Here is a 20,619-nt window from a genome sequence, read left to right as displayed (position 1 = left end):
ACTTGCAAGAATTGCAAGAAAATGTTTTTCACTTTGTCATTATAGGGTATTGTGAATAGAATTCTGAGGTAGAAAATGAATGTAATCTATTTTGGAATAAGGCTGTAATTTGACAAAAGTGAAACACTGGGGATATTATCCTGATGCACCGCAGGAATACCCAACCCTACCTACACAACCTGTTGTCCTTAAAAAACAAGCTTACTCCTTCATAAGGACTAGAGCCAGTGTCTTATTGAGACTATTTTAAAATTAACTGATAACATTTCTTTCTTCATCGCCGTTATTGTTTGTACATCTCATGTGAAAATCTGATTCTGCAAAAAGCTCCAGCTGAATGTTTGTAGAGTCATCTTTGTAAATAAAGCACAACATGGAGCATTATTTATCTTGCTTGGCACATCATCTAAAACAGGATAAGGTTTTTTTTTCCCTCTAACAGATTATTTTAAAGGCAAACATCAGACTGAAAAATAAAAAAAAGTATGATTATTCTAAACCAGGCACCAATTTCATACTGTAAACATGAGAAAATATCAGTTGTTTTCTATAAGCCCTGGAAAATGATTATAACTTAGGCTCAGAGGAAAATTTGGGATGATGGGCGGAAATTTGTCATTAACGGATAACAAACTAAAAATTCGAAAAACCTTAATTATATCAAAAATAGGTGCAAAAACACGCTAAGAAGAATGCAACAATTTCTCCAACCAATGACCTTGTTTAGATAAGAGTTAACCTTCTTTAAACAGCAAAGAGCCCCTTCTGATTTAGACATTTTGGCACTCACTGCAGCATGAACGCACACAAACACACTCCCCTTTCTCTTCCTCCAAGTCTTCCTGCAGCCCAAACTACAAAGTGGGTGCACCTCAAGTCTGTTTCGTGACTTATTACATCTACCATTGATCGCACCTTGACAGCCTGCTCCATCTTAATACCCTCCACGATGTCGATGGGTTCCTTCACAATGGCATCTGGATTTTCCGCTGCAACATCTTCGATGTTCACGCCACCCTGTGAGCTGCCAATCAGCACAGGGCCCTGTGGGACACAAGTGGGAGGGATGGGGATTTAAAATCTTAGAGTTACTGCAACATTTTTGTTTCAAAATCTGTGAAACCTAAGCCCCGGATAGACACCTTTACAAAGAAAACGGGTGATTTAATAAGAGTGATTTTATGCAAGGAGGTTTTGACTATCCTCTCCCAATAATTACAATCAAAATTACCTTCTGTTTTTTTACTGACCTGGCTGCTCTTCCTGTAATTTAAATCAAATCTGAAGCCACATCCTTCAGACTTCCTATTTTTCTGTGTAAAAACTAAAAGATGCTATTGCCATGAAAAAAAAAAATAAAAAATTCCAATGTCTTCAAACCTCTCATAACAAAAGCAACAAAGTAGTCTGTGCCTGCACAGTAAAATCACCGTCCTCATAATAAAATGCAAAAGACAACAATAAACAATTTTATAATCATGTCATTTATCTTCAGATTATTTTCTCAAACCCTCAGATTTTCTATTTAAAGTCGTGTAAAACAGGAAAAAGAAGAAACTCTCAGACCGGAGTAAGTAATTTTCATTGTTGTTAGAAAAGCAACACTAAATAGTTTATAAAATATGAAAATACTTATTAATTTCACATTCATCTGATTGTCAATAGGCTAATCACTGAGCGCGCTGATTGCTTGCAGCAGCTTCATAAACACAGCTGCATAGAGAGAAAAAAATAAAAAGGTTATCCACACAAGTCTTCATGACTGCACATCCTAAGGAGGCTCCTCAGATCACAAACCCTGTTTAATACAAGGTTTTGTTCCAAAGACTCCTGAGCTGAGACCTTATTTCTGCTGTGATGACGGCAAAATACTAAGAAGGAATTTCTGTGGTGAGCAGCATCTTTATCCCTTTCTCCATACAGTAAGAACATGTGGAATACATTACAATAAGAATTTTATATACTATATACAACAGTGTGAAAACGTTTTAAACACATAAAATTCTTGCTCACCGCATAGTTCATGATCTATAATCAAGTTATAGACACAATCGACTCAAATGTTAGCAGCTTTGCCTAATTATGAATAAAAACCTGAACATCCAGTCAAGCATACAGACTCACTGAACCCTGAAAAAGATCCAGTGAAAGTGTTAAAATTCTTAACACATGTAAAAACACTGACTTTATCTTCAGTATTGTGCTGCCATCTAGTGGACAAAATCTGTTAACTGAATCACAACTTTGTTTTTTTATGAGTTCAATGAAGATGAGTCAAGATGCATTTAAGCACTGACAGATGAATCTGTGTGTGCTTTGCTTAATTTAGTCATCTGAATGAAAAGATGTGGAGGGGAGGTGCGATGTACAGTTACATTACAAAAACAACAGTTAATCTCATCTAAATCTTTAATTTCACATCTAATTTTTGTAGTTTATAAATTGCCTCTAATTTTTTCAGAGCTGACTTTTCTTATGATACAGATCTTAATTTAAATGAATGAGTAATGTGTTTAATGTGTTTAAGTAAACAAACAGCAGCAGCTTGAGCTTTTCACACTAGGCTTGCAGACTGTCAACAGCTCAACTAAAATGATCTAGAGCTCATTCAATGCCACGCAAAAACATCATGAGATTACTGTAGTGTAAGTGTACCTTCCCTAACACTTAGACTAATACTAATCACCTCTAACAAATCCAATCCAATTTTATTTATAAAGCACTTTAAAATACCCAGCACAGGAACAAAGTGCTGTACAGAAAATAAGTTAAAACAATAGAATAACAAAAAACAGCAAAATAAATAAATAAAACACATAAAACATAAAATTAAAAACAGCCCTATGTTAAAACAAAAACAAGATAAAACAGCATCGAATCACCTAAAAACAACTAAAATAAAAAACCAACATCTCACGTGGTGTCAAAGGCCAGGGTAAAGAGGTGGGTTTTCAAGAGTGACTTAAAAACAGATAAAGAACTGGCCTGTCTAATCTCTAAAGGAAGCTCGTTCCACAGTTTTGGAGCTGCTACAGCAAAAGCACGATCTCCTCTAAGTTTACGCCCAGTCCTGGGTATCTTCAGGAGCAGCTGATCAGCTGACCTGAGAGAGCGGGTGGGTGTATAAGGCTGTAGCAGCTCAGAGAGATAAGATGGAGCTAGGCCATGGAGAGCTTTAAAAGTAAATAAAAGAATTTTAAAATGAATCCTAAAAGAAATGGGCAGCCAGTGAAGTGAAGCTAAAACAGGGGAAATGTGCTCAAACTTTCGAGTGCCTGTTAAAAGACGAGCTGCGGCATTTTGCACCCTCTGTAGATGACTAATATATAATGCACTGAGCCCAATATAAAGTGCATTACAGTAATCCAGCCGAGTGCTAACAAAGGCGTGGATCACTGTCTCAAAGTGCTGCCGTGAAAGAATTGGCTTTATTTTTGCCAGCTGCCTGAGGTGAAAGAAGCTAGATTTTACCACTGCCTTAATTTGATTATCAAACTTCAGATCACAGTCCACTTTGACCCCCAGGTTTGTGATCGTTGGCTTAACATACTGTGCCAGGGAATCTACATACACATTGGGGGTCTCAGTGGAGCTACCAAAACCATCACCTCTGTCTTTTTATCATTGAATTTTAAAAAGTTAACAGACATCCAAGTCTTAATGTCATCGAGACACTGAAGTAATGGCTGTGTAAGGTATCTGCCTTTTTTCTTTAGAGGGACATAGATCTGACAGTCATCAGCATAAAAGTGGAAAGGAATGCCGTGCTTTCTCAGTACAGAACCAAGAGGAAGCAGATATAAAGAGAAGAGGAGGGGGCCTAGAACTGAGCCCTGTGGGACACCACACAAGAGGGGAGCGGAGGACGACACATAGTCACCAAGGCTGACACAAAAAGTTCGCCCCGTCAAGTAGGACCTGAACCACTCCAGTGCTGTGCCCCTAATGCCCACCCAGTGCTCCAAACGAGAGAATAAAATGGCATGATCCACGGTATCAAACGCAGCTGTCAAATCTAAAAGCACAAGAACAACACAGTCCCCAGCATCAGTCGCTAAAAATATGTCATTAAAAACTTTTAAAAGGGCTGATTCAGTGCTATGAAAGGGTTTAAAACCAGATTGGAAAACCTCTAAAACATTTTGCTTTTCCAGGAAGGCCATTATTTGGCTGTAAACTACCTTTTCAAGAATTTTGGAAAGAAAAGGTAGTTTGGAGATAGGCCTGTAATTTGCAAGAACCGTAGGATCAAGAGCAGGTTTTTTAATCAGGGGTTTGACTACTGCATGTTTAAAATCTTTAGGGACAATACCTGACATCAGACTATGGTTTACCAGCTCAAGAACCAAAGGACCAACTGTAGGTAACACCTCTTTTAAAAGTCGAGGAGGGACAGCATCATTTGGAGACCCTGCAGGCTTAAGATGACCAACAGTCTCCTTTAAAAAGGACAGAGTCACAGGCTCAAACCTGTCAAAGACAGCAGAGCAGGAAACAGAGAGTGAGAGGTCATGACCACAAGGAGAGATCTGATCCCTTGTGGAGGAGACCTTCTCAATAAAAAAGTGTAAAAAAATTTGACAGGCTTCTGATGAGGGCTCAATACAGTCAGTATACGGTGCATTAAGAACAGAGTTAATAGTTTTAAATAAAACACGCGGGTTGTGGCAGTTTGACAAAATAATGTCAGATAAGTGTTTTCTTTTGGCATCTTTTACAGTTCTTTGATATTGACGCCAACAGTCCTTCAGCATCTGGAATGACACTTGTAGTTTGTCCTTTTTCCACTTGCGCTCAGTTCAATGGCAGTCGCGCCTGACAGCTCGTGTCAAGTCGTTCAGCCAGGGCTCAGGGCTCTACACAGAGACTGATGGGTTATTAGTAACACTAAATCTGTGATTTTTTGGGACCATTTAGGGGAGGAGCAAAGCCTGAACACCATTCAACATAAAAAATTTATCATCTCCTCTAAAGGTTTGTTTGAAAGGTTAATGCATGATTTACAAAACACAAAGAAATGGGCATTAAGAGCACTCCTTTTGAACTTTTCCACCTTTGTTGTTTTTTTTTTTAAGGAAATTCATTTCCCGTGAAAGCATCGTTCTCAGCTGAGCAAACACATCATTTGGCTTCTTGTGGGTGCGCCTGTGTTCCCTCACCTGAAAGGACCTCTCCATGGTGATGGCAAAGTAGTATTCTCTGCGTGGGTACCTGCGCTCGCAGATGAACACCTGGTTGCAGATACGACCCGCCTCCCCGGTCTGCTTGGTGTACAGCTTTCGACCAATCATCTGAGATGAAATGTCTCGGGCTTCCTCTGGCCTGGAGATGAGGAGAAGACAGGAAATTGAAAACTTTTTAATGCATAACAAGTTAATTAGAAAACTTATGAAACAAATAGATAAAAACCTGTAAGGACAATACAAACTAAAATTATTAAACAGATACTTGAGTTTATTAACATTTAAATCATATCTGTCAGCACTACTTTCCTGAGCTAGTCAGTAAGCAGGAGAATGAGGATGGACACAGTTACCAAGGTTGTAAGTGTAATCTGCTCCGTGTATTGTACGGTGCAGAAAAAGTTAATTTCCTTTCTTTACAGCCTTTGTCCTCTAAACAACAGTATGCAAAGTCTGTGCAGTAACTTCTGAAAACAGACAATAGAACAGGCTTGTCAAACTCATTAAGAGGAAATGAATAGTCCAATTAATTATTTTGTTCTTCAGATGAAGTCTGGAGTTCATTTTCATCCATTTTTCAGTATTACTGCAGTTTGTTGCTGCCATACTGGAGACACTTTGCCAAGTAGGCAGCATTTTCCAATTACACAGCAGTCAGCTGTGCTAAATAAAAATTAATGAAGCACTTTGATGACTACAGCAGCTCAGATATTCAATCAGCTCTACAATCTGTAGGCATGAGAAAGACCCCTCACAATTTTCCAGCAGTGGAAACAGCCCAGAAAATCCTCAGCAAGTGCAGACTTAGCAATGCTAAGAAACTACAAAAAACACAGGAGCTACATGTCAGACCCTACAGACCGTAGCTAGCATGTCAAAGTTCATGATAGCACAGTTGTGATGACTTCAAGTTTTTTACGTTATTGTTGCTAAAGATCTTTTTATAAGCTATCGAATCGCAGGCTGTTTTTCACAGAAGTGCATAGAGTCGTGGGAAAACATTCTTCAAATGACTGCATATTCACTACTCAAGGTAGGGTAGGTTAAATTGATTAGCATGTAAACATGGTCAAACATCATTAAGGTCTCTAAACACAGCACTGTTTCTTCATACAGAAGGAGCTGAACTCCCTGGTGTCTTCCACCTCCCTCTTCATGTATGTGTTCTCCTCTCCTCCTTTCTGTGCCACAACATGATGAGGAGCTAGGGTGATCGTTATTTACCGTTATCTCTCCTACAATCTTTCCACTCCCATGGCCAACACAAACATTTCCTGCTGATCCTGTTTCATGTTAATAATCTTAAACATGGGTTTTACTGTGAAGCAGCAAAACATACTCTTTGGTACACGCGTAAGTGAGGACAGGATTTTATCTAAGATGTGTTTACATATAGACAATCGTAATTTAGCCGATTTGTTGCCAGTAACGACTTATTTTGTTTAATTATAAAGGGTGGGTTACTTACGAGTAGACGATCCTCACTCCTCCCTTTAGTCCACCTTCAAACGTCCCTTTTCCTCTGCCGCCAGCCAGAACCTGAGCTTTCACCACAAGGTCCTTCGAACCTAACACACACACATTCATCAATTACACACTGTGATATTAAATGCACTAAATGTCATAGTAACTAATCAGTTACATGACAGACCGGCCAGAAATGAAGTTTGTACATTGTTAATATCAAGTAAAAAAATATCCTGGTTTTCTGTTAATATTTACACTCACATATTACAAATGTGTGTTTGCTGCTTTATACATAGATGTACCAATCACTGCTCTACTTCAATTTTGATATTAACAGAAACAGACCTCCATTTGTATGTTTTCTTTAGTGACACAACGTTTAGATGGACTAATTTGATCTTATTCTCCTGTCACGCATAAACAATATGGCCAGAGGCTTACAAGACACCATGAGGCTTTTGCAATAATGGCTGAGTTTAAAAGTGAGAGGAAGGACTCCAGTTGGCAACTAACGCACCCATGACCGTTTCAAAAATATGCAGTGACACAAAGCTCTGGGTCATAGTTGAGTTTTATTTGAAGGTTTGTTCACAAGTTTGGCTTTTGAACCAGTTTTCTTCAAATCTAGGTGGCAACTTATCACTAACTGTGCTAATGTCTCATGATAATAGTAAATTATATACACATTTAGCTTTAACTTCTTTAAGAACAGCATGGCATGCTGTAGCACACAGCATGTTTCAGTTTTTTTCCATTAATTAGTACTTTTGTTCATTTTCATCAATACACAGTTTCATTCTGGGACTGAGGGTGGAGGGGGGGGGGGGTAAGCTCAGTTTAATCATTTCCTTTTATCTTATACTTGGCCTTGGCCACACCCTATCACAGTTCATCCTCTGTCTCAAACAAGCTCTTTAGAGCAGTCTGTAAAATTTCTTAAAGATTTTGATGAAATTAGAAAAGTGGAGGACAAAAGAAGACGTGGCAGCAGCCAGTGGAACCACTCAGCCTCCTAGCAGATACACCTATCGTATAAAAATTTTACATCGTCTTATTCTTGAGTTAGTACATTCACAAATGTGGGCGTGCAAGCCTCCTCAGAAATGGTCTCAGTCAAAGGGGTAGCTGTCAAGGAGTCATTCTTAAAGAACATAAACAGCAAAATCAGACAAAAGCTGTACTGAAAATCAGCGGCAGCAGGTCTTATGGAGAGATCAGTCCAGATTTCACATATTTGGTTCAAATCATCATTAATATATACAGGGGAAAAATACAACAGTGAATGTCTACAGCCATCTATAGAACATAGTGGAGGCTTCGTTCGTCATGTTTTGGAGCTGAATTTCATCCAGGGACGCAGGAGATCTTGTCAAATTGGTGGAATCATGAAAAAGTACCATCAGATTTTGATCCACTGCAAATTAACATCTGGAAAACATCTGACTATCAATAGCTTCATTATCAGCATGACAATGACCACAAACACACTGCCAATCCAGTGAAAGCATGCCTGTATGGACAAACAGACAGTGGCCTCCCAAGAGCACAGACCTTAAAATTACTGAATCAGTGTGGGATCATCTTGTCAGAGAACAGAAAAAAAATGTCAGAAGACATGCAAAGAAGAGTTGTGAATGTCCTTGGACAAACCTGGAGAACAATTCCTGAAGACTACTGAAACACATGACAAGCAATCTTCCTAAGAGAGTTCAAGCTGTGCTGAAGAATAAAGGTCTTTATACCAAATTTTGACTTTCAAGCTTCTTATTTTTGGCTTGTATACTGTATTTCCATGTATGATTGAACATGTGTCAATAAATAACTGCAAACGCTTCCCATTTTCCTAGCAAAATAAAGAAATTAGGGGTGGCTAAAAACTTTTGCAACATACTATATATGCCCCCCCCCTCAAAAAAAAGCAGTAGAGGACCAGCTTAGCTAAACAAGTCTTATCATATCACATGTCTCCTTACTGATAGAGGAATATAACTTCACACTCAGGCAAAGTAGGAGTAACATATGAGGAGAAAAAAAAAAAAACATGGCATGCAGCTCCTTTCATGTTACTTACAATGAACAAGAAACAGGGTGTGTATTGATTCCAACAGGTGCATCTTCTTTCTATCCAAGAATTGTGCACGCTGAGTGTCAACTGATACCACTGAAGCAGGAGATGGCTATGTATAGACTGGGTGTGCGAGAGTCTTTCTCTGTCTGTCTCACTCTTACACTCACTCGCGCGCACGCACGCATACACACACACACACAATGTTAGAAAAGCCTCCAAGTGGCATTCAGGTCCAGAGGGGTGATGAAAGAGTTAGCAGCATAAATGGATAGTCACGCCACTGGGTTTGTCAGAGAGTAATAGCGTGGTTAGAGTCAAAACTTTCATTCCATCTCTTTAAATGCTTTCAAGTCTAATGCAGAGCAATGGGGTCAAAATGTTTAACACCTGCATCTTTAAAGTTTTTCATTTCAAACATAGCTCTAAACAGTGTTGGTCAAGTTACTTGAAAAAAGTAATCAGTAACTAATTACTGATTACTTCCCCAAAAAAGTAATCCCATTACTTTACTGATTACTTATTTTCAAAAGTAATTAATTACTAGTTACTTAGTTATTTTTTTAAAAACACGATTTACAACCTGAATAGGTGATAAAGCGATAGATCTTTCAGCCCAATTCTACTTTTTCTGCATAATCCATCATACAAAATGTAATCAAATGGAAAAGTATCTTTTTTTTGTTTTATCAGTTTTAATCTTTTAACTTTATGCATCAAGCAAAAATTTAATTATATGCAACATTCTCTGACTTGAATAAATTAGTTTAACATTTAAACTTATTTTCTGCACATTCCAGCACATAAAATAAAATATTTTTTGTGTTTACACTCACTCTTTCAAATAGATGCAAGTAAAACACAGCAGAAAATAAATGAAGTCAAAGACTTAGCGGTCCTTTTGCTCTATTTTCACCTGTAAAGCAGGAGTGGCGTAGGCGGAGGTTTACCCTGGTGCAGTGGAAGAATCCGCGAGTTTCTCTGTGAATTTCCCATTACGTCGTAGCGCACTCGGTGCTTGTTTAGGGGTTTTTTTCGCTGTAAAAAGAAGTTTTCTTCTCACGCACAACAGACGCTAATGTTTTTGTCACTTTTTATGGAATCAAACTCAAAGTAAGGTCAGTACTTCCACGCTTTAAACGCTGCACGCTCATACTCTCTCCCACAATCGATATGTGATCCACTGTTGATCTGCAGACAGCTGTTGTCACTAACGGCGCACTCGCTTACGTCACTGTCATGAGACATTCTCGCAAAAAAAAAAAAAAAAAAAAAATCACGGTTTTAGTAACGCAGTAACGCAGCGTTCCTACGGGAAAGTAACGGTAATCTAATTACCGTTGTTGCAATAGTAATCCCTTACTTTACTCGTTACTTGAAAAAAGGAATCAGATTACAGTAACGTGTTAACGCGTTACTGCCCATCTCTGGCTCTAAAGTCCTCTTCTTGCTCATATAAGACCAACCAAAGAAAATCACCACTAGTAAATCCACAACAGTGGCTTGGTGGTGGACCATTAACAGATAAAACATTCATAACACTACTAAAGCCCACTGCATTTAACATGGTAGCTAAATTCAAAGGTCTCCAGACTGAAGTTTGACAGAACAGAGTTTAACTACAGCAACTCTAAATGTAAGACTTCTGTACTTAAGTCAAGTTTGTGAAAGTGATGGCTTATACAATATGAGATTGTTTGGAATAGAAACAGTACTAATGTAATTTGGCTTCTTACAGACAAGGTTGTATTATGATTTATTTAAAACGTTAATATTGCCACAGTCAGTTCACAATCAAAGCATTTGAAGTTTAGCCTGCTGGGCTTCTCAAGGCTTCTGTAATTAAATGCATATACAACATCTTCAAATGTCAGTGCCTCTTTATCCATTAAAGTGTGAAGCTGTGCATCTTGACTGAGGTTGGACATTGTCTTTAAAAATCACTTAAACTGTTCTAATAACAGAACTACTGTTTTTGGTTTTTTTTGTCCTTTAGTAAAGGACAGTGAAAGTGAACTTGCTTGTTAACGACTTGTTCAGCCTTACCAATCTGCTTGGCCACAGCGTACGCCTCCTCTGAGGAGTTAGCCACCATGCCGGCCGGCACAGAGATACCGGCCTCTTTCAGCAGGCCGATGCTCATGTACTCATGTAGTGAGAGGTTCCTCTGCTGCTGCTGCACGTGAGGGGGCTGGGGCTGGGACACATGGCCGCCAAACAGACCTGAAGAACCACCAAGAACCTGAAGGGACAGAAAGAACAAGCACAGGAAGCAATGAACTTAAAACCAGTACATCTACCATCTTCAAATGTCAATCTAACCTACAAATAAACAATCTCTTTTAACTCAAAACAAGCAGACACATCATTGTGTTGTCTTTTGCTCAATATTGCTAGAGCAACATGTGAAAATCGCAGACACTAAACCCACGAGATAAAATTCCTACAACACAAAACATAACCATCCTTGGAGGAAGAGAGAATCGTTCACAGTCCGTAGGACCACAAAAGCAACACTGGAAACTTCAGCAAGGATGTGAAACAAAGTGTTACTCAAAGCATATCAGCTGGGCATTAGACAATCACGTTTATTTCCTCAACTAAATCAGTGGACCAAAAGAAAAATCCAACCTTTCATTTTTGGTCAAGAAAAAAAAAAAAAAAGAAGACAACTGGCTGCTTTATTAGGCACACCTGCTTCACATATTTACTTATTAACACAAATATCTAATCAGCATTTAGGCAAATAGGCATGGTCAAGACAACCTGTTAAAGTTCAAACTCAGTATCACACCAGAGACACAAAGCGATTTAAGTAACTGTGACGGTGGAGTGGTTGCTGCTACCAGACAGGCTTTGTCTGAGTACCAGAAACTGCTGATCTGCACTCTAGGGTTTACTGAAAAAAGAAAACATCCAGTGAGTGGTGGTTCTCTGGGTAAAAATGCCTTGTTGATGTCAGAGGTGATAGGAGAATGGTCAGCTGCTTTGAGCTAACAAGAAGGCAACAGTAGCTCCAATAACCACTCAGACTAAAGCAGCAGAAACTCACACCAGGTGCCACTCCTGTCAGATAAGAACAGGAAGTGAAGCTCACCGAAAGCAGTCAACAGAATGATGATTCTGGATTTTTGCTGTGATATTCAGATGATAGCATCAAAGCTAACCGTAACAGGCTCCATCCTGCCTTGTTTCAATAGCTGAGGCTAATGAGGTGGTATAATAGTGTTGGGAATATTTTCTTGGAACATTCTGGGGCCTTAAGTACAAACTGATCACCATTTAAAAGCTCTCACTGTACTCAAATGGCCTCCACGGTCACCAGATCTCATTCCAACAGAGTACCGTTAGGATGTGATGGAACAAGAGACTCACACCATGAATGTGCAGCTGACAAATCTGCATCTGTGTGATGCTCCATGTCAATATGGACTAAAATCTCTAAGGAATGTTTCCAGCCACTTGTTAAATCTGTGCCACAGACAATTAAAGCAGTTCTGAAGGCCAAAAGGCCCCCCCCCCCTGGTACCAGTATGGCGTACCTGTGACTGAAGTAAGTGTTTAGCTAAAACAGAACAAGAAGAACTAAACCTGTTGCGGTTTTTGAGGTTTCAGATACCAGACAATTAGTCAAACATTACTTTGTTCTGTTACCTTTACGCACTATATAAAATTATATCACAAGCAAAAGTGTGTGTAAACAGACATTATTAACTCTAATAGGTGTGCACACACTATCAAGATTATAATGAACAGAAAAAAAAGGGAGCAACTGAAGACTTTTTGTTGGCTACTCAAGTAAGACTTTTAAAGTCCCTCTTGCAACCACATAAAGTGTAACACATGTATTATTTCACTGTTACACCATCCAAAATGAAAACCCAGAACAATACTGCAATTAAAATATACATTATATCACATTTCCAGATGGATAACTCAAAAATTCCTATTGATGAATACAAATGTAGGCAAACGGAGTCCTGACAGGTAGCCTAAAAAGAATGAAACAATTTAAAGATCACCGGTCTTTTTCGTTGATCTATATTACACCTTTCAGCCATCTTTCAAACCAGTATCCTATAAATTTTTTTAGCTGAAAAAAATGCTAATATTGTGTCACTAAATGGCGTATTCCGAGTTTTGGACAAAAGAACTGAATTCAGTGCTTTTAGAGAGCTTCAACAACCTGCAGATACCTTTTTAGTAAAACAAATGTAAAGCTTTGCTGATGTTATCTGAACAATGTGTCAAAATAAGTTTTACAAGCATTTCAAACTTTCACCTAAGATGACACAAAGACTTCTGTTAAGAATGCTGATACGTTTACCACCGATAAGACAAAACACTAAAACCAGCTGTTTTGTACTGTGTGGGTCCTCTTCATGCTTCCAAAACAGCTCCGGACTGCCAGAGCACAGCCATGAGACCACTGAGTTTGTCCTGTGGTGTCAGGTGTCTGCAGCAATATTTAGGCTGGAATGTCGAGACCCAAAGCCTCCCACCAATACGACATAAATAACGTAATTCTGCTCAGTGTAGAGTATTCAGAGTTTTGCTGGTCAGGCTCTATCTTATGGGGGCCCTGGTGTAATGGACTCCCGGTTCAATTGCGCGCTCTTCCCGGTTAGATCTCTTCCGTCATTTTATCTTGCTGTCCCCCCCCCCCCCCCCGTTGTATATTTACAGCGTATCTCTGCAGTGAAAGCTGTTTATGCTTCCGAGCCTGAGCGGATTTGGCCAGATAACTTCCCAAGAAGACCCAGCGGGACAGATGTCATGGGGGAGGAATCGCTGGGATGGAAGCTGTAGCAGCTGCCGGTGGAGGTCACTGAGCTTCACTGAGCATATCCTCCACCAAGAATGCCGTTCACAGCCACACGAAGTGTACGGCTACAGAAAAGACTAAGGGCACAGTGATTCTTTGGCCGTTTACTGCTTAATCTGCAGATTTGACAGCCGGCCGTGCTAACTATGTGCTAGTTAGCGTGTTAGCCAAAATAACGGAAACTCAATCGAGTTGTGCTAATGTCAAATTTGACCCTGTCAGATTCGTAGAACTTTTAACCCTCGGGGAAGGTGTGGTGCCATAACAGACACATTCCATGAAAGCCCAAACGTTGTCTTCCGTTGTGGATACACACTTACCTTACAAGCGGAGCTAATAGTGTTTCTAGCCCCTGAAGTTCTCAGGCTAGCCGTCAAACGGCCGCAAATCAGGGACGTCGCCATGTCTCCCTCTACAGCAAAGTGGATTGAACGCGCACGCGTAGTGCGATTCCAAAGACGCCCTCCCCTCTGGTAATTTCAAATGCTGTCGGAACGTTCAGTCCCATGAAAGGAATGTTGTGGCCAAATAAAAAAAGAAAATACATACGTAGAAACACACACACACACACACACACACACACACACATATATATATATATATATATATATATATATATATATATATATATATATATATATATACACTATTTTTGTAAAAACTAGGAATTAGTATTTTGAGAATAAAGTCGAAATGTAGTAAAATCGTACTTCAGAATTGATTTATGTTACAAGTAAATTGTTTATTTTTAACCATAAACACAATGTGCAATCTCCACATTTTGCCTTTTCCCCCTCAAAATAGTTTTTCAAGTGTAATGTCAAATTTTCAACCAAAATCTGAAAATGAACACAATTTTTTATTGTTTTTTTTAAATCTGGCCCTATTACTACCATTGTACAATGCTTAGGATGAAGGACTCAGGGTTAGGTTAGTATACTGCTGGTGTGTGTTCAAATATCTGAAAATATGCGTACTTACTTTAAAGAATAAAAATGAGCATTTAAAAAGTAGCTAAATGTATTTGTTTTAAATATCCACTTCGTGACTATTTCCCCTTTTCATAACACTGCAAAAACTCAAATAGGCTACATCACATAATTTTAATAGCATAATGCAAAAACAAATCTTTATTTCAATCTTTAACCATAGTATACAATAACATAGTGTTTTACAGTGAGCTCCTGAAGGCAGCACTATCATTGCCTCAACATACTGTAAATAAAGACTCCTTCCGCCCTTTAACCTAAATAAATACAATTCTTAGTGTCAAGTATAAACTTGTAAATGAATAAATGAAGTCATATCTCATGGCTCATTTTAAAAACAAAAACAACATGTAGGCATCGTGTTGCACTCTGACATTAGTTCCACTTGTATGCAACAAGAAATTAAACCTTTTCTACCCAGTGCTAATTTCTGGCTTGTATCTCTATTATCTCCTTATCTTTCCACTCAAAAAAGTGATGTCAAATGCAAGATGACCCTGATGTACTTATTGCTCTTTTGCATTATGTTCTACTTCCACTTCCAGTGAGAAATAGTGTTCCAGCACGTGTCAGTTCAGATTTTCAAAGATTTGATAAATAAAAACATACAGCAAACACCTTGCACCATGAAATGTACTGAATCGTAATGGATGAGATGACCTCTGACTGTATCTGCTTCCATCTAATGCTGTTCAGGAACATTTGAAAGTTGGTGTTCCTAAACATGAATAACAAAACAACAAATCCACAAATCCAGACACAAAAAGAGTAGAAAAAAATTGTATTCAAAAAGTATTTATTTACAAGACTGAGTATTTACAGGCATATATACACAACTTATACTACACTGCAAACATTCTGACCGTGACCAACTAAAATTAGACATCAAGTCTCTCACACACACGGTGTCACCAAAGAGCAAAAGAAGGCAAATTATTGTCTTTGTTTTCTGAAGGATATTCTTTGGTCTGTCTTCTTTCATGTAGGAGTCCAGAATGACACGTTCTTCATTTTTGCTAGTTCTAGTTTATACAGTAGTTTCACTGAACTGTATAATAACGCCAGTTAGCCTGGTTCTGTCCAAAGGGAACATAATCCACCTACTAACACCATGAACTCACTAATATTCAAAAAGGGTACATTTAAAAAATCAATTTCTCAAAGGCACAATAAATGACTGAAGCTGAAGATGCCTGCTCAGATGTTGCTCGCTGGTGAGCTTTAAGTCGAGCAAACAGACACGCGCGCGCACACACACACACACACACACACACACGTCTCAGCATTTCTTGACTCTGAGACACACTTTTAGTCGGAGTCACTACTGCTGCTGGAGGAATCTGTGGACATGGCCTCTACATCATCTTCATTCTCCTTGTTGTGACCCGGAGGCTCCAGGCCAAAGTCATTGCCGTGGTGAGGGGGCAGCATCCCCACTGAGACATCAGACGACTGCCACGGGTAATGAGGCGTCAGGACGTCTGAGGTGACACGAGAGAAAAGTGATTATTCTGTGAAACGCCAAACACTGACTGACACTACTTATCTCAGCCTCTCTCTCAGCTCCCTTATATAGTATCTGAAAGCTGGTACTTTTTGCCAAGTTTCTTATGTTACAGAGCTTGATGTAGATGCAGTCTGAATGGCAACAAATAAAACCTGTGTTCAGTGTTTATACTTGATAAAAAGAAAAATAATGGATCCATCCTTTAACTTTTTAAAGGATGGATAAGGATGGATAATGATAAATTGATAAATGATACATTTTGAAATCACCGTAACAAACCTCTGACCTCATCTAAAATCTCTTTGCCAGGAGGCATGGGTACTCCTTCCTTTAAGTGCTCAGCTGAACTTACCTGGTAACCTCCCAGCAGCTAACGCGTCTCCTGGCAGATGACCGTTCACACCATTGGTGGACAGGTTGGCCATGTGACCAAGCATCCCGCTACGCATTTCCAGGTCGGTAGGGTACGGTCTGCGTGGATCACCTGTCAAGTATGACAACAGTGAATGAAGCTGAACATGAACTTTTACCAACACCCAGTGTGAGATACAGAGAGCCTGGCACATACCTGGCACCCAGTTGAGAGGAGCACACACAGCGTTACTGGCACTGATTCTGTGAGCATACTTGATGATTTCTTCTGATGAGATGCTTCCTGCAGAGAACATGTAAACAGTGTCAATTTATGGGCAAGCCATCAAAGAGAAAACCAGCCATCAAACAAAGCTTTCACCAGAACGTGTCGGGAGTGTTCCCTCACCTTTCCTGGCTCTTTCGATGGATTTCAGTTTCTCTTTTGCCTGGTAAACAGCAGTGGCCTGAAACAGATACACAGAAATATATCAATCCTCTTTATCACTTCTCACATGATATTAGAATTTAAAGAAGATGTAGTTTCTGTTTATTATGACTATTCGTATGCTGGCCTCATTATTTTAAACCTTGGCCATGTTTAATATGAACATCTGTAACACGGTATATCAGAAAAAGAAGAGAATCATAGGCCCCTTTACATTACAATAGCAACACTATAACCCTGAACACCTCTGCTGTAAGAGCACAGTATCAGCTACACCAGCATACTTAAAACATTTGAGCATTTATTTCAATCTGTCAGCGCTGCCCTGCTCTGGATAAAAAAAAAAAAAATACAACAAGAGACAAGCCAAACCCACCAGGATGTGTTCTGCTTCCTTCAGTTGTTTCTGGAGCTGCTGGATGTCACTATCTCTCTTCTCCACCTCCTTCTCCAGCAGTTGCATTTCCTGGTGAACCTTCCCCTGCTGCTGGGCCACCTCCATCAGCTCCTGAAACTCCTTGTCCCTCTGCACCAACAGCTCCAGGATCTTATGGATAAAGCATCAACACATTCTGTTATCAAAGATTTCCTATTTCATAGGCTTCATACAGGTTAGTGTAACTAACTAAAATCACTCATGTCTAACACAATAAAAGGTTCAAAAGCTATGAAAGATTTATGGACGACAGAAAATCAGTTGGAAGGAACTAGATATCTTCAAATGTGACAGCATTAAAATTAAATGCTTAAATTTAAAAAAAAATTATGCTTAGCAATTAAGCACAGGTTTGTCCTTAAAGAAACAGTGATCCTGTATCAGTGATCATGTCTCACCAAAACTTTAAAACAGCAAAAAACAAAAGACTGTGCAAATCCACAAAGAACTTGAAGATCAAGTACCAGAAACTGGAAAAATACAGACACCGAGTGGCAGACAAGTATCAAACTGGACAGCGTTTCACAACACTGACCAAATATATAGCTGGAGACATTTTAGAATAGCTGCCACATAGTGAGACTTGCTTCTAGAAGGCCTTTGATCACCACTAACCCTAAGACTACGCATGGTCTGACAGCCACTGTGATGGTCATTAGTTTGTTTAAATCTCCGTGTGTCGACTAAAGGCTGAGTGGGGTGTTACCTGCGTGTCCTCTCCAGGTTGAGGCATTTTCTGACTCCTGGACAATGCCAGCATCTCTATCAGCTCCCTGAAATGAACACACACACAATTAAAAATGGTCAAAAACCACATTTCAATCCAACAAATCAAATTTCTATGTTTATATATTTATTTACTTTTTAAAGCTCATACTGATGATCGTTTTCTGTACGCCTATGTTCGCTTTGTTTCTCTGATTAGTCATTTTGGCCATTCTTGTGGTAGTTTCCTTTTGAAAGTCTAAGGAGCTTGGAAAGAAAAGCGCCTGGACTTCTTTGAGTTGCTTGAAGACGTTTCACCTCTCATCCGAGAAGCTTCTTCAGTTCTAAGGGTCCAATGGTGGAGAGTCCCAGTCTCAAAGAAGTCCAGACCCTTTTCTTTCCAAGCTCCTTAGACTACGATGACCTGGATGAATGAGAACCTTCACAGACATATTTCCTTTTGAAAATGACTATTAGCCGTAGAGTGTAGTACCTACAAACTCTTCAACAACCTTGTTTTATAAAATGGAGTCTTCTAACTGCTAACAGTTTCCAACAGAAAAATTAGAACAGTGTTTCAGGTTGTTTCAAATCCCAGAGCTCGTTATCTTTCTTTCAGAAAAGCCGTAGGCTCGGCCAATGAGCGGCATGTCTGCTAGTAATCAGCACAAACTGGGGGTGCTAGTTCACGGCTCCGAGTATTTTATCTCTTCACAGATAAAATACTGATAGCTTACCAAACAGTTTACACGAGACACGAGAAAACGCTCGCACGAAGTTTAATTTTACCTGGATAAAACCTCCAAATCATCCAGCACAGACAGCAGTCTCTCCTTCGTCGATTTCTCCGCCGCCGCCATGTTTACTTTCGTTCCTCTGGCTTGCGCAAGACAGGAAATGACGTTCCAAAATCTTCTTCTTCGTCGTCTTTGTTGTTTTCGGGCAATTTGCGTTTTGGTCTCTAGGGTATGCTAGAGATATGACTCCTGTTCTCACTTCCGTAGCATTTATTGGCGTTATTAATATTATTGGCAGTCATATTCTAACCTAGACTTATGGTGCCTTATTTATATATCTATAATGTAATCTATAATTCTCAATAATTTGTACTCAGTTCATCTACTCCAAATAAATTCCTCCTGTTTTTTTAACGTTTTAATGCACTGCACTTATTTATCAGACCTATGTTTTTAATTACAGGTTACCTCTCATTTACACAAGTAAGAGCATCAAATATTGTTTCTATTATCAGCGTATTTCACCTTCATTCAAGCGAAAAGCAACACCAAAAAAATAAGGAGTACATTAAGTTGGAAAGGTTGATAATATATATATTATTATGACGGGGAATAAAGTGGAAATATTCAAGTAACGATTCAAGCGCTTGAAAATAAAAATGAGTACAGTACTTCTGGCATCCTTTTTTCACTGTTGTTGTGTGTGTGTGTGTTTTTTTTTTTAGTATATCACACATTCCAGCTGGCGAGAAAGAATTGTATTAATCTTTTGTTTTGTTTTGTCACTGTATATAAATGTGTTCACACAGCTTTATTTTATTTTGTTCCCATATTCTCCGACCAGGGGGAAACAGCCGTTTCCCAGATGTAGGCTGTTTCCCCCGGTCAGGCCGTAGACAGCGCAAACCGAAACTGAAGAAACTTCCGGACCGTCAAAATAAGTGCAAACCTGCTTAAAATTTCATAAAAGTTTATGTAATGCAAGCATTTATACAAAAAGGGAAAAGTGCCACAGTAATTAAAAGATAAAATACATAAAACGTTTTTCTCTTGCAAGCTGTGTACTGTGATTCTGTATTTCGTGGTTGGATATTGTCTTTCGCAGATGAGAACTCACATTACAGCCTAATTTTATTCACGTGGTTTGTTGAGATATTTGAATCAAAGAAATAAGATATATTCTGAATTCATTATATAGCTCATCAGGTAAAACTGACAGTTCTTCTGTTTTTTTCTGTAAATCAGAAATGTGTATATTTCCTTGAAGCCCATTAAATTATTTAAATTTTGGATTTTTATGTTGAATGTTATTTCTTTAACACACTACCAGTTTTTAGTCATAATTTAAGTTCGTGTCGTTATGTTAATTTTCTTATTTTCTCTTATGTTATGGCAGGGATATCAAACTCCTTGTGTAAATATAAAGCCAGATTTGATCTTAACTGTCATTTCTGTCATTGCAAAAAAGTTTAACAACACAACACAATACATCTCAGTTTTTCTGCATTACAGAGAAATACTAAAGTTTTTCAGCACAACTATTTGGGCTTAAACCGTAAGAAATAAATGCATAAATTACTTCCACTAATTACGTTAATTGTATAAAATTTACATCCAAATGTATTAATACAGAAAAAGTTCCATTAGCTTATGGCACAGATGGTCTTTTACTTATAAAAACAGAACATTTTTGTTAGTTGAAAGAATTTTTGTTTTTGTATTTTTCCTTTAAAGGCCACTGCAAAAATGATGAATTTGAATAACAACAGTAAAAAAGTGTCATTTGTGTTTTCATTCTTTATTTACTTTAGGTGAGTGGTCACGGGGGAGTTTTTTGATCAGTAATAAAACTCATAAAACTTATGAAAATACAGTTTAAAAAGTTGTCCCAGGGGCCAGATTGGAG

At 38.7% G+C, this 20,619-nt stretch overlaps 2 protein-coding genes across 2 annotated transcripts in view; both read right to left on the bottom strand.

The window, feature by feature from the left end:
• The window catches only part of sucla2 (succinate-CoA ligase ADP-forming subunit beta), a 30,437-nt gene extending 16,446 nt beyond the window's left edge, over positions 1-13,991 (bottom strand). The window contains exons 1-5 of the mRNA XM_085383493.1: positions 13,861-13,991; positions 10,762-10,957; positions 6,652-6,751; positions 5,160-5,322; positions 916-1,044 (exon numbers count right to left, since the gene is read on the bottom strand). Of these exons, the coding sequence (XP_085239619.1) occupies positions 916-1,044; positions 5,160-5,322; positions 6,652-6,751; positions 10,762-10,957; positions 13,861-13,944 (672 nt within the window). The 5' untranslated portion in view covers positions 13,945-13,991. The remainder of the gene's footprint in view (positions 1-915; positions 1,045-5,159; positions 5,323-6,651; positions 6,752-10,761; positions 10,958-13,860) is intronic.
• Positions 13,992-15,308: 1,317 nt separating this feature from the next.
• med4 (mediator complex subunit 4) lies at positions 15,309-18,856 on the bottom strand. The gene is made up of 7 exons (XM_085385432.1): positions 18,766-18,856; positions 17,978-18,044; positions 17,212-17,382; positions 16,797-16,854; positions 16,605-16,691; positions 16,389-16,520; positions 15,309-16,010 (listed from the first exon to the last, which is right to left on the bottom strand). The coding sequence occupies exons 1-7, from the start codon at positions 18,834-18,836 to the stop codon at positions 15,838-15,840; spliced, it is 759 nt and encodes a 252-aa protein (XP_085241558.1). The 5' UTR covers positions 18,837-18,856; the 3' UTR covers positions 15,309-15,837.
• Between the last annotated feature and the right edge of the window lie 1,763 nt (positions 18,857-20,619).

The sequence above is a fragment of the Rhamphochromis longiceps genome, linkage group LG16, assembly GCF_057381845.1.
Source record: "Rhamphochromis longiceps isolate RC_006_pf linkage group LG16, R_longiceps_female_GT1.1, whole genome shotgun sequence".
NCBI lineage: Eukaryota > Metazoa > Chordata > Actinopteri > Cichliformes > Cichlidae > Rhamphochromis > Rhamphochromis longiceps.
Note: the sequence above shows the minus strand (reverse complement) of the source record. Positions and strands in the feature narration are given on the sequence as shown.

What these genes read in the sequence shown, in the direction of transcription:
- med4 (XM_085385432.1), bottom strand. Translation starts at nt 18,836, where the DNA reads ATGGCGGCGGCGGAGAAATCGACGAAGGAGAGACTGCTGTCTGTGCTG. An exon ending in AGGAAGCAGAACACATCCTG is followed by an intron (nt 16,855 to 17,211) that starts GTGGGTTTGGCT and finishes TATCTGTTTCAG; the next exon opens with GCCACTGCTGTTTACCAGGC. An exon ending in TCCTCTCAACTGGGTGCCAG is followed by an intron (nt 16,521 to 16,604) that starts GTATGTGCCAGG and finishes CATACTTGACAG; the next exon opens with GTGATCCACGCAGACCGTAC.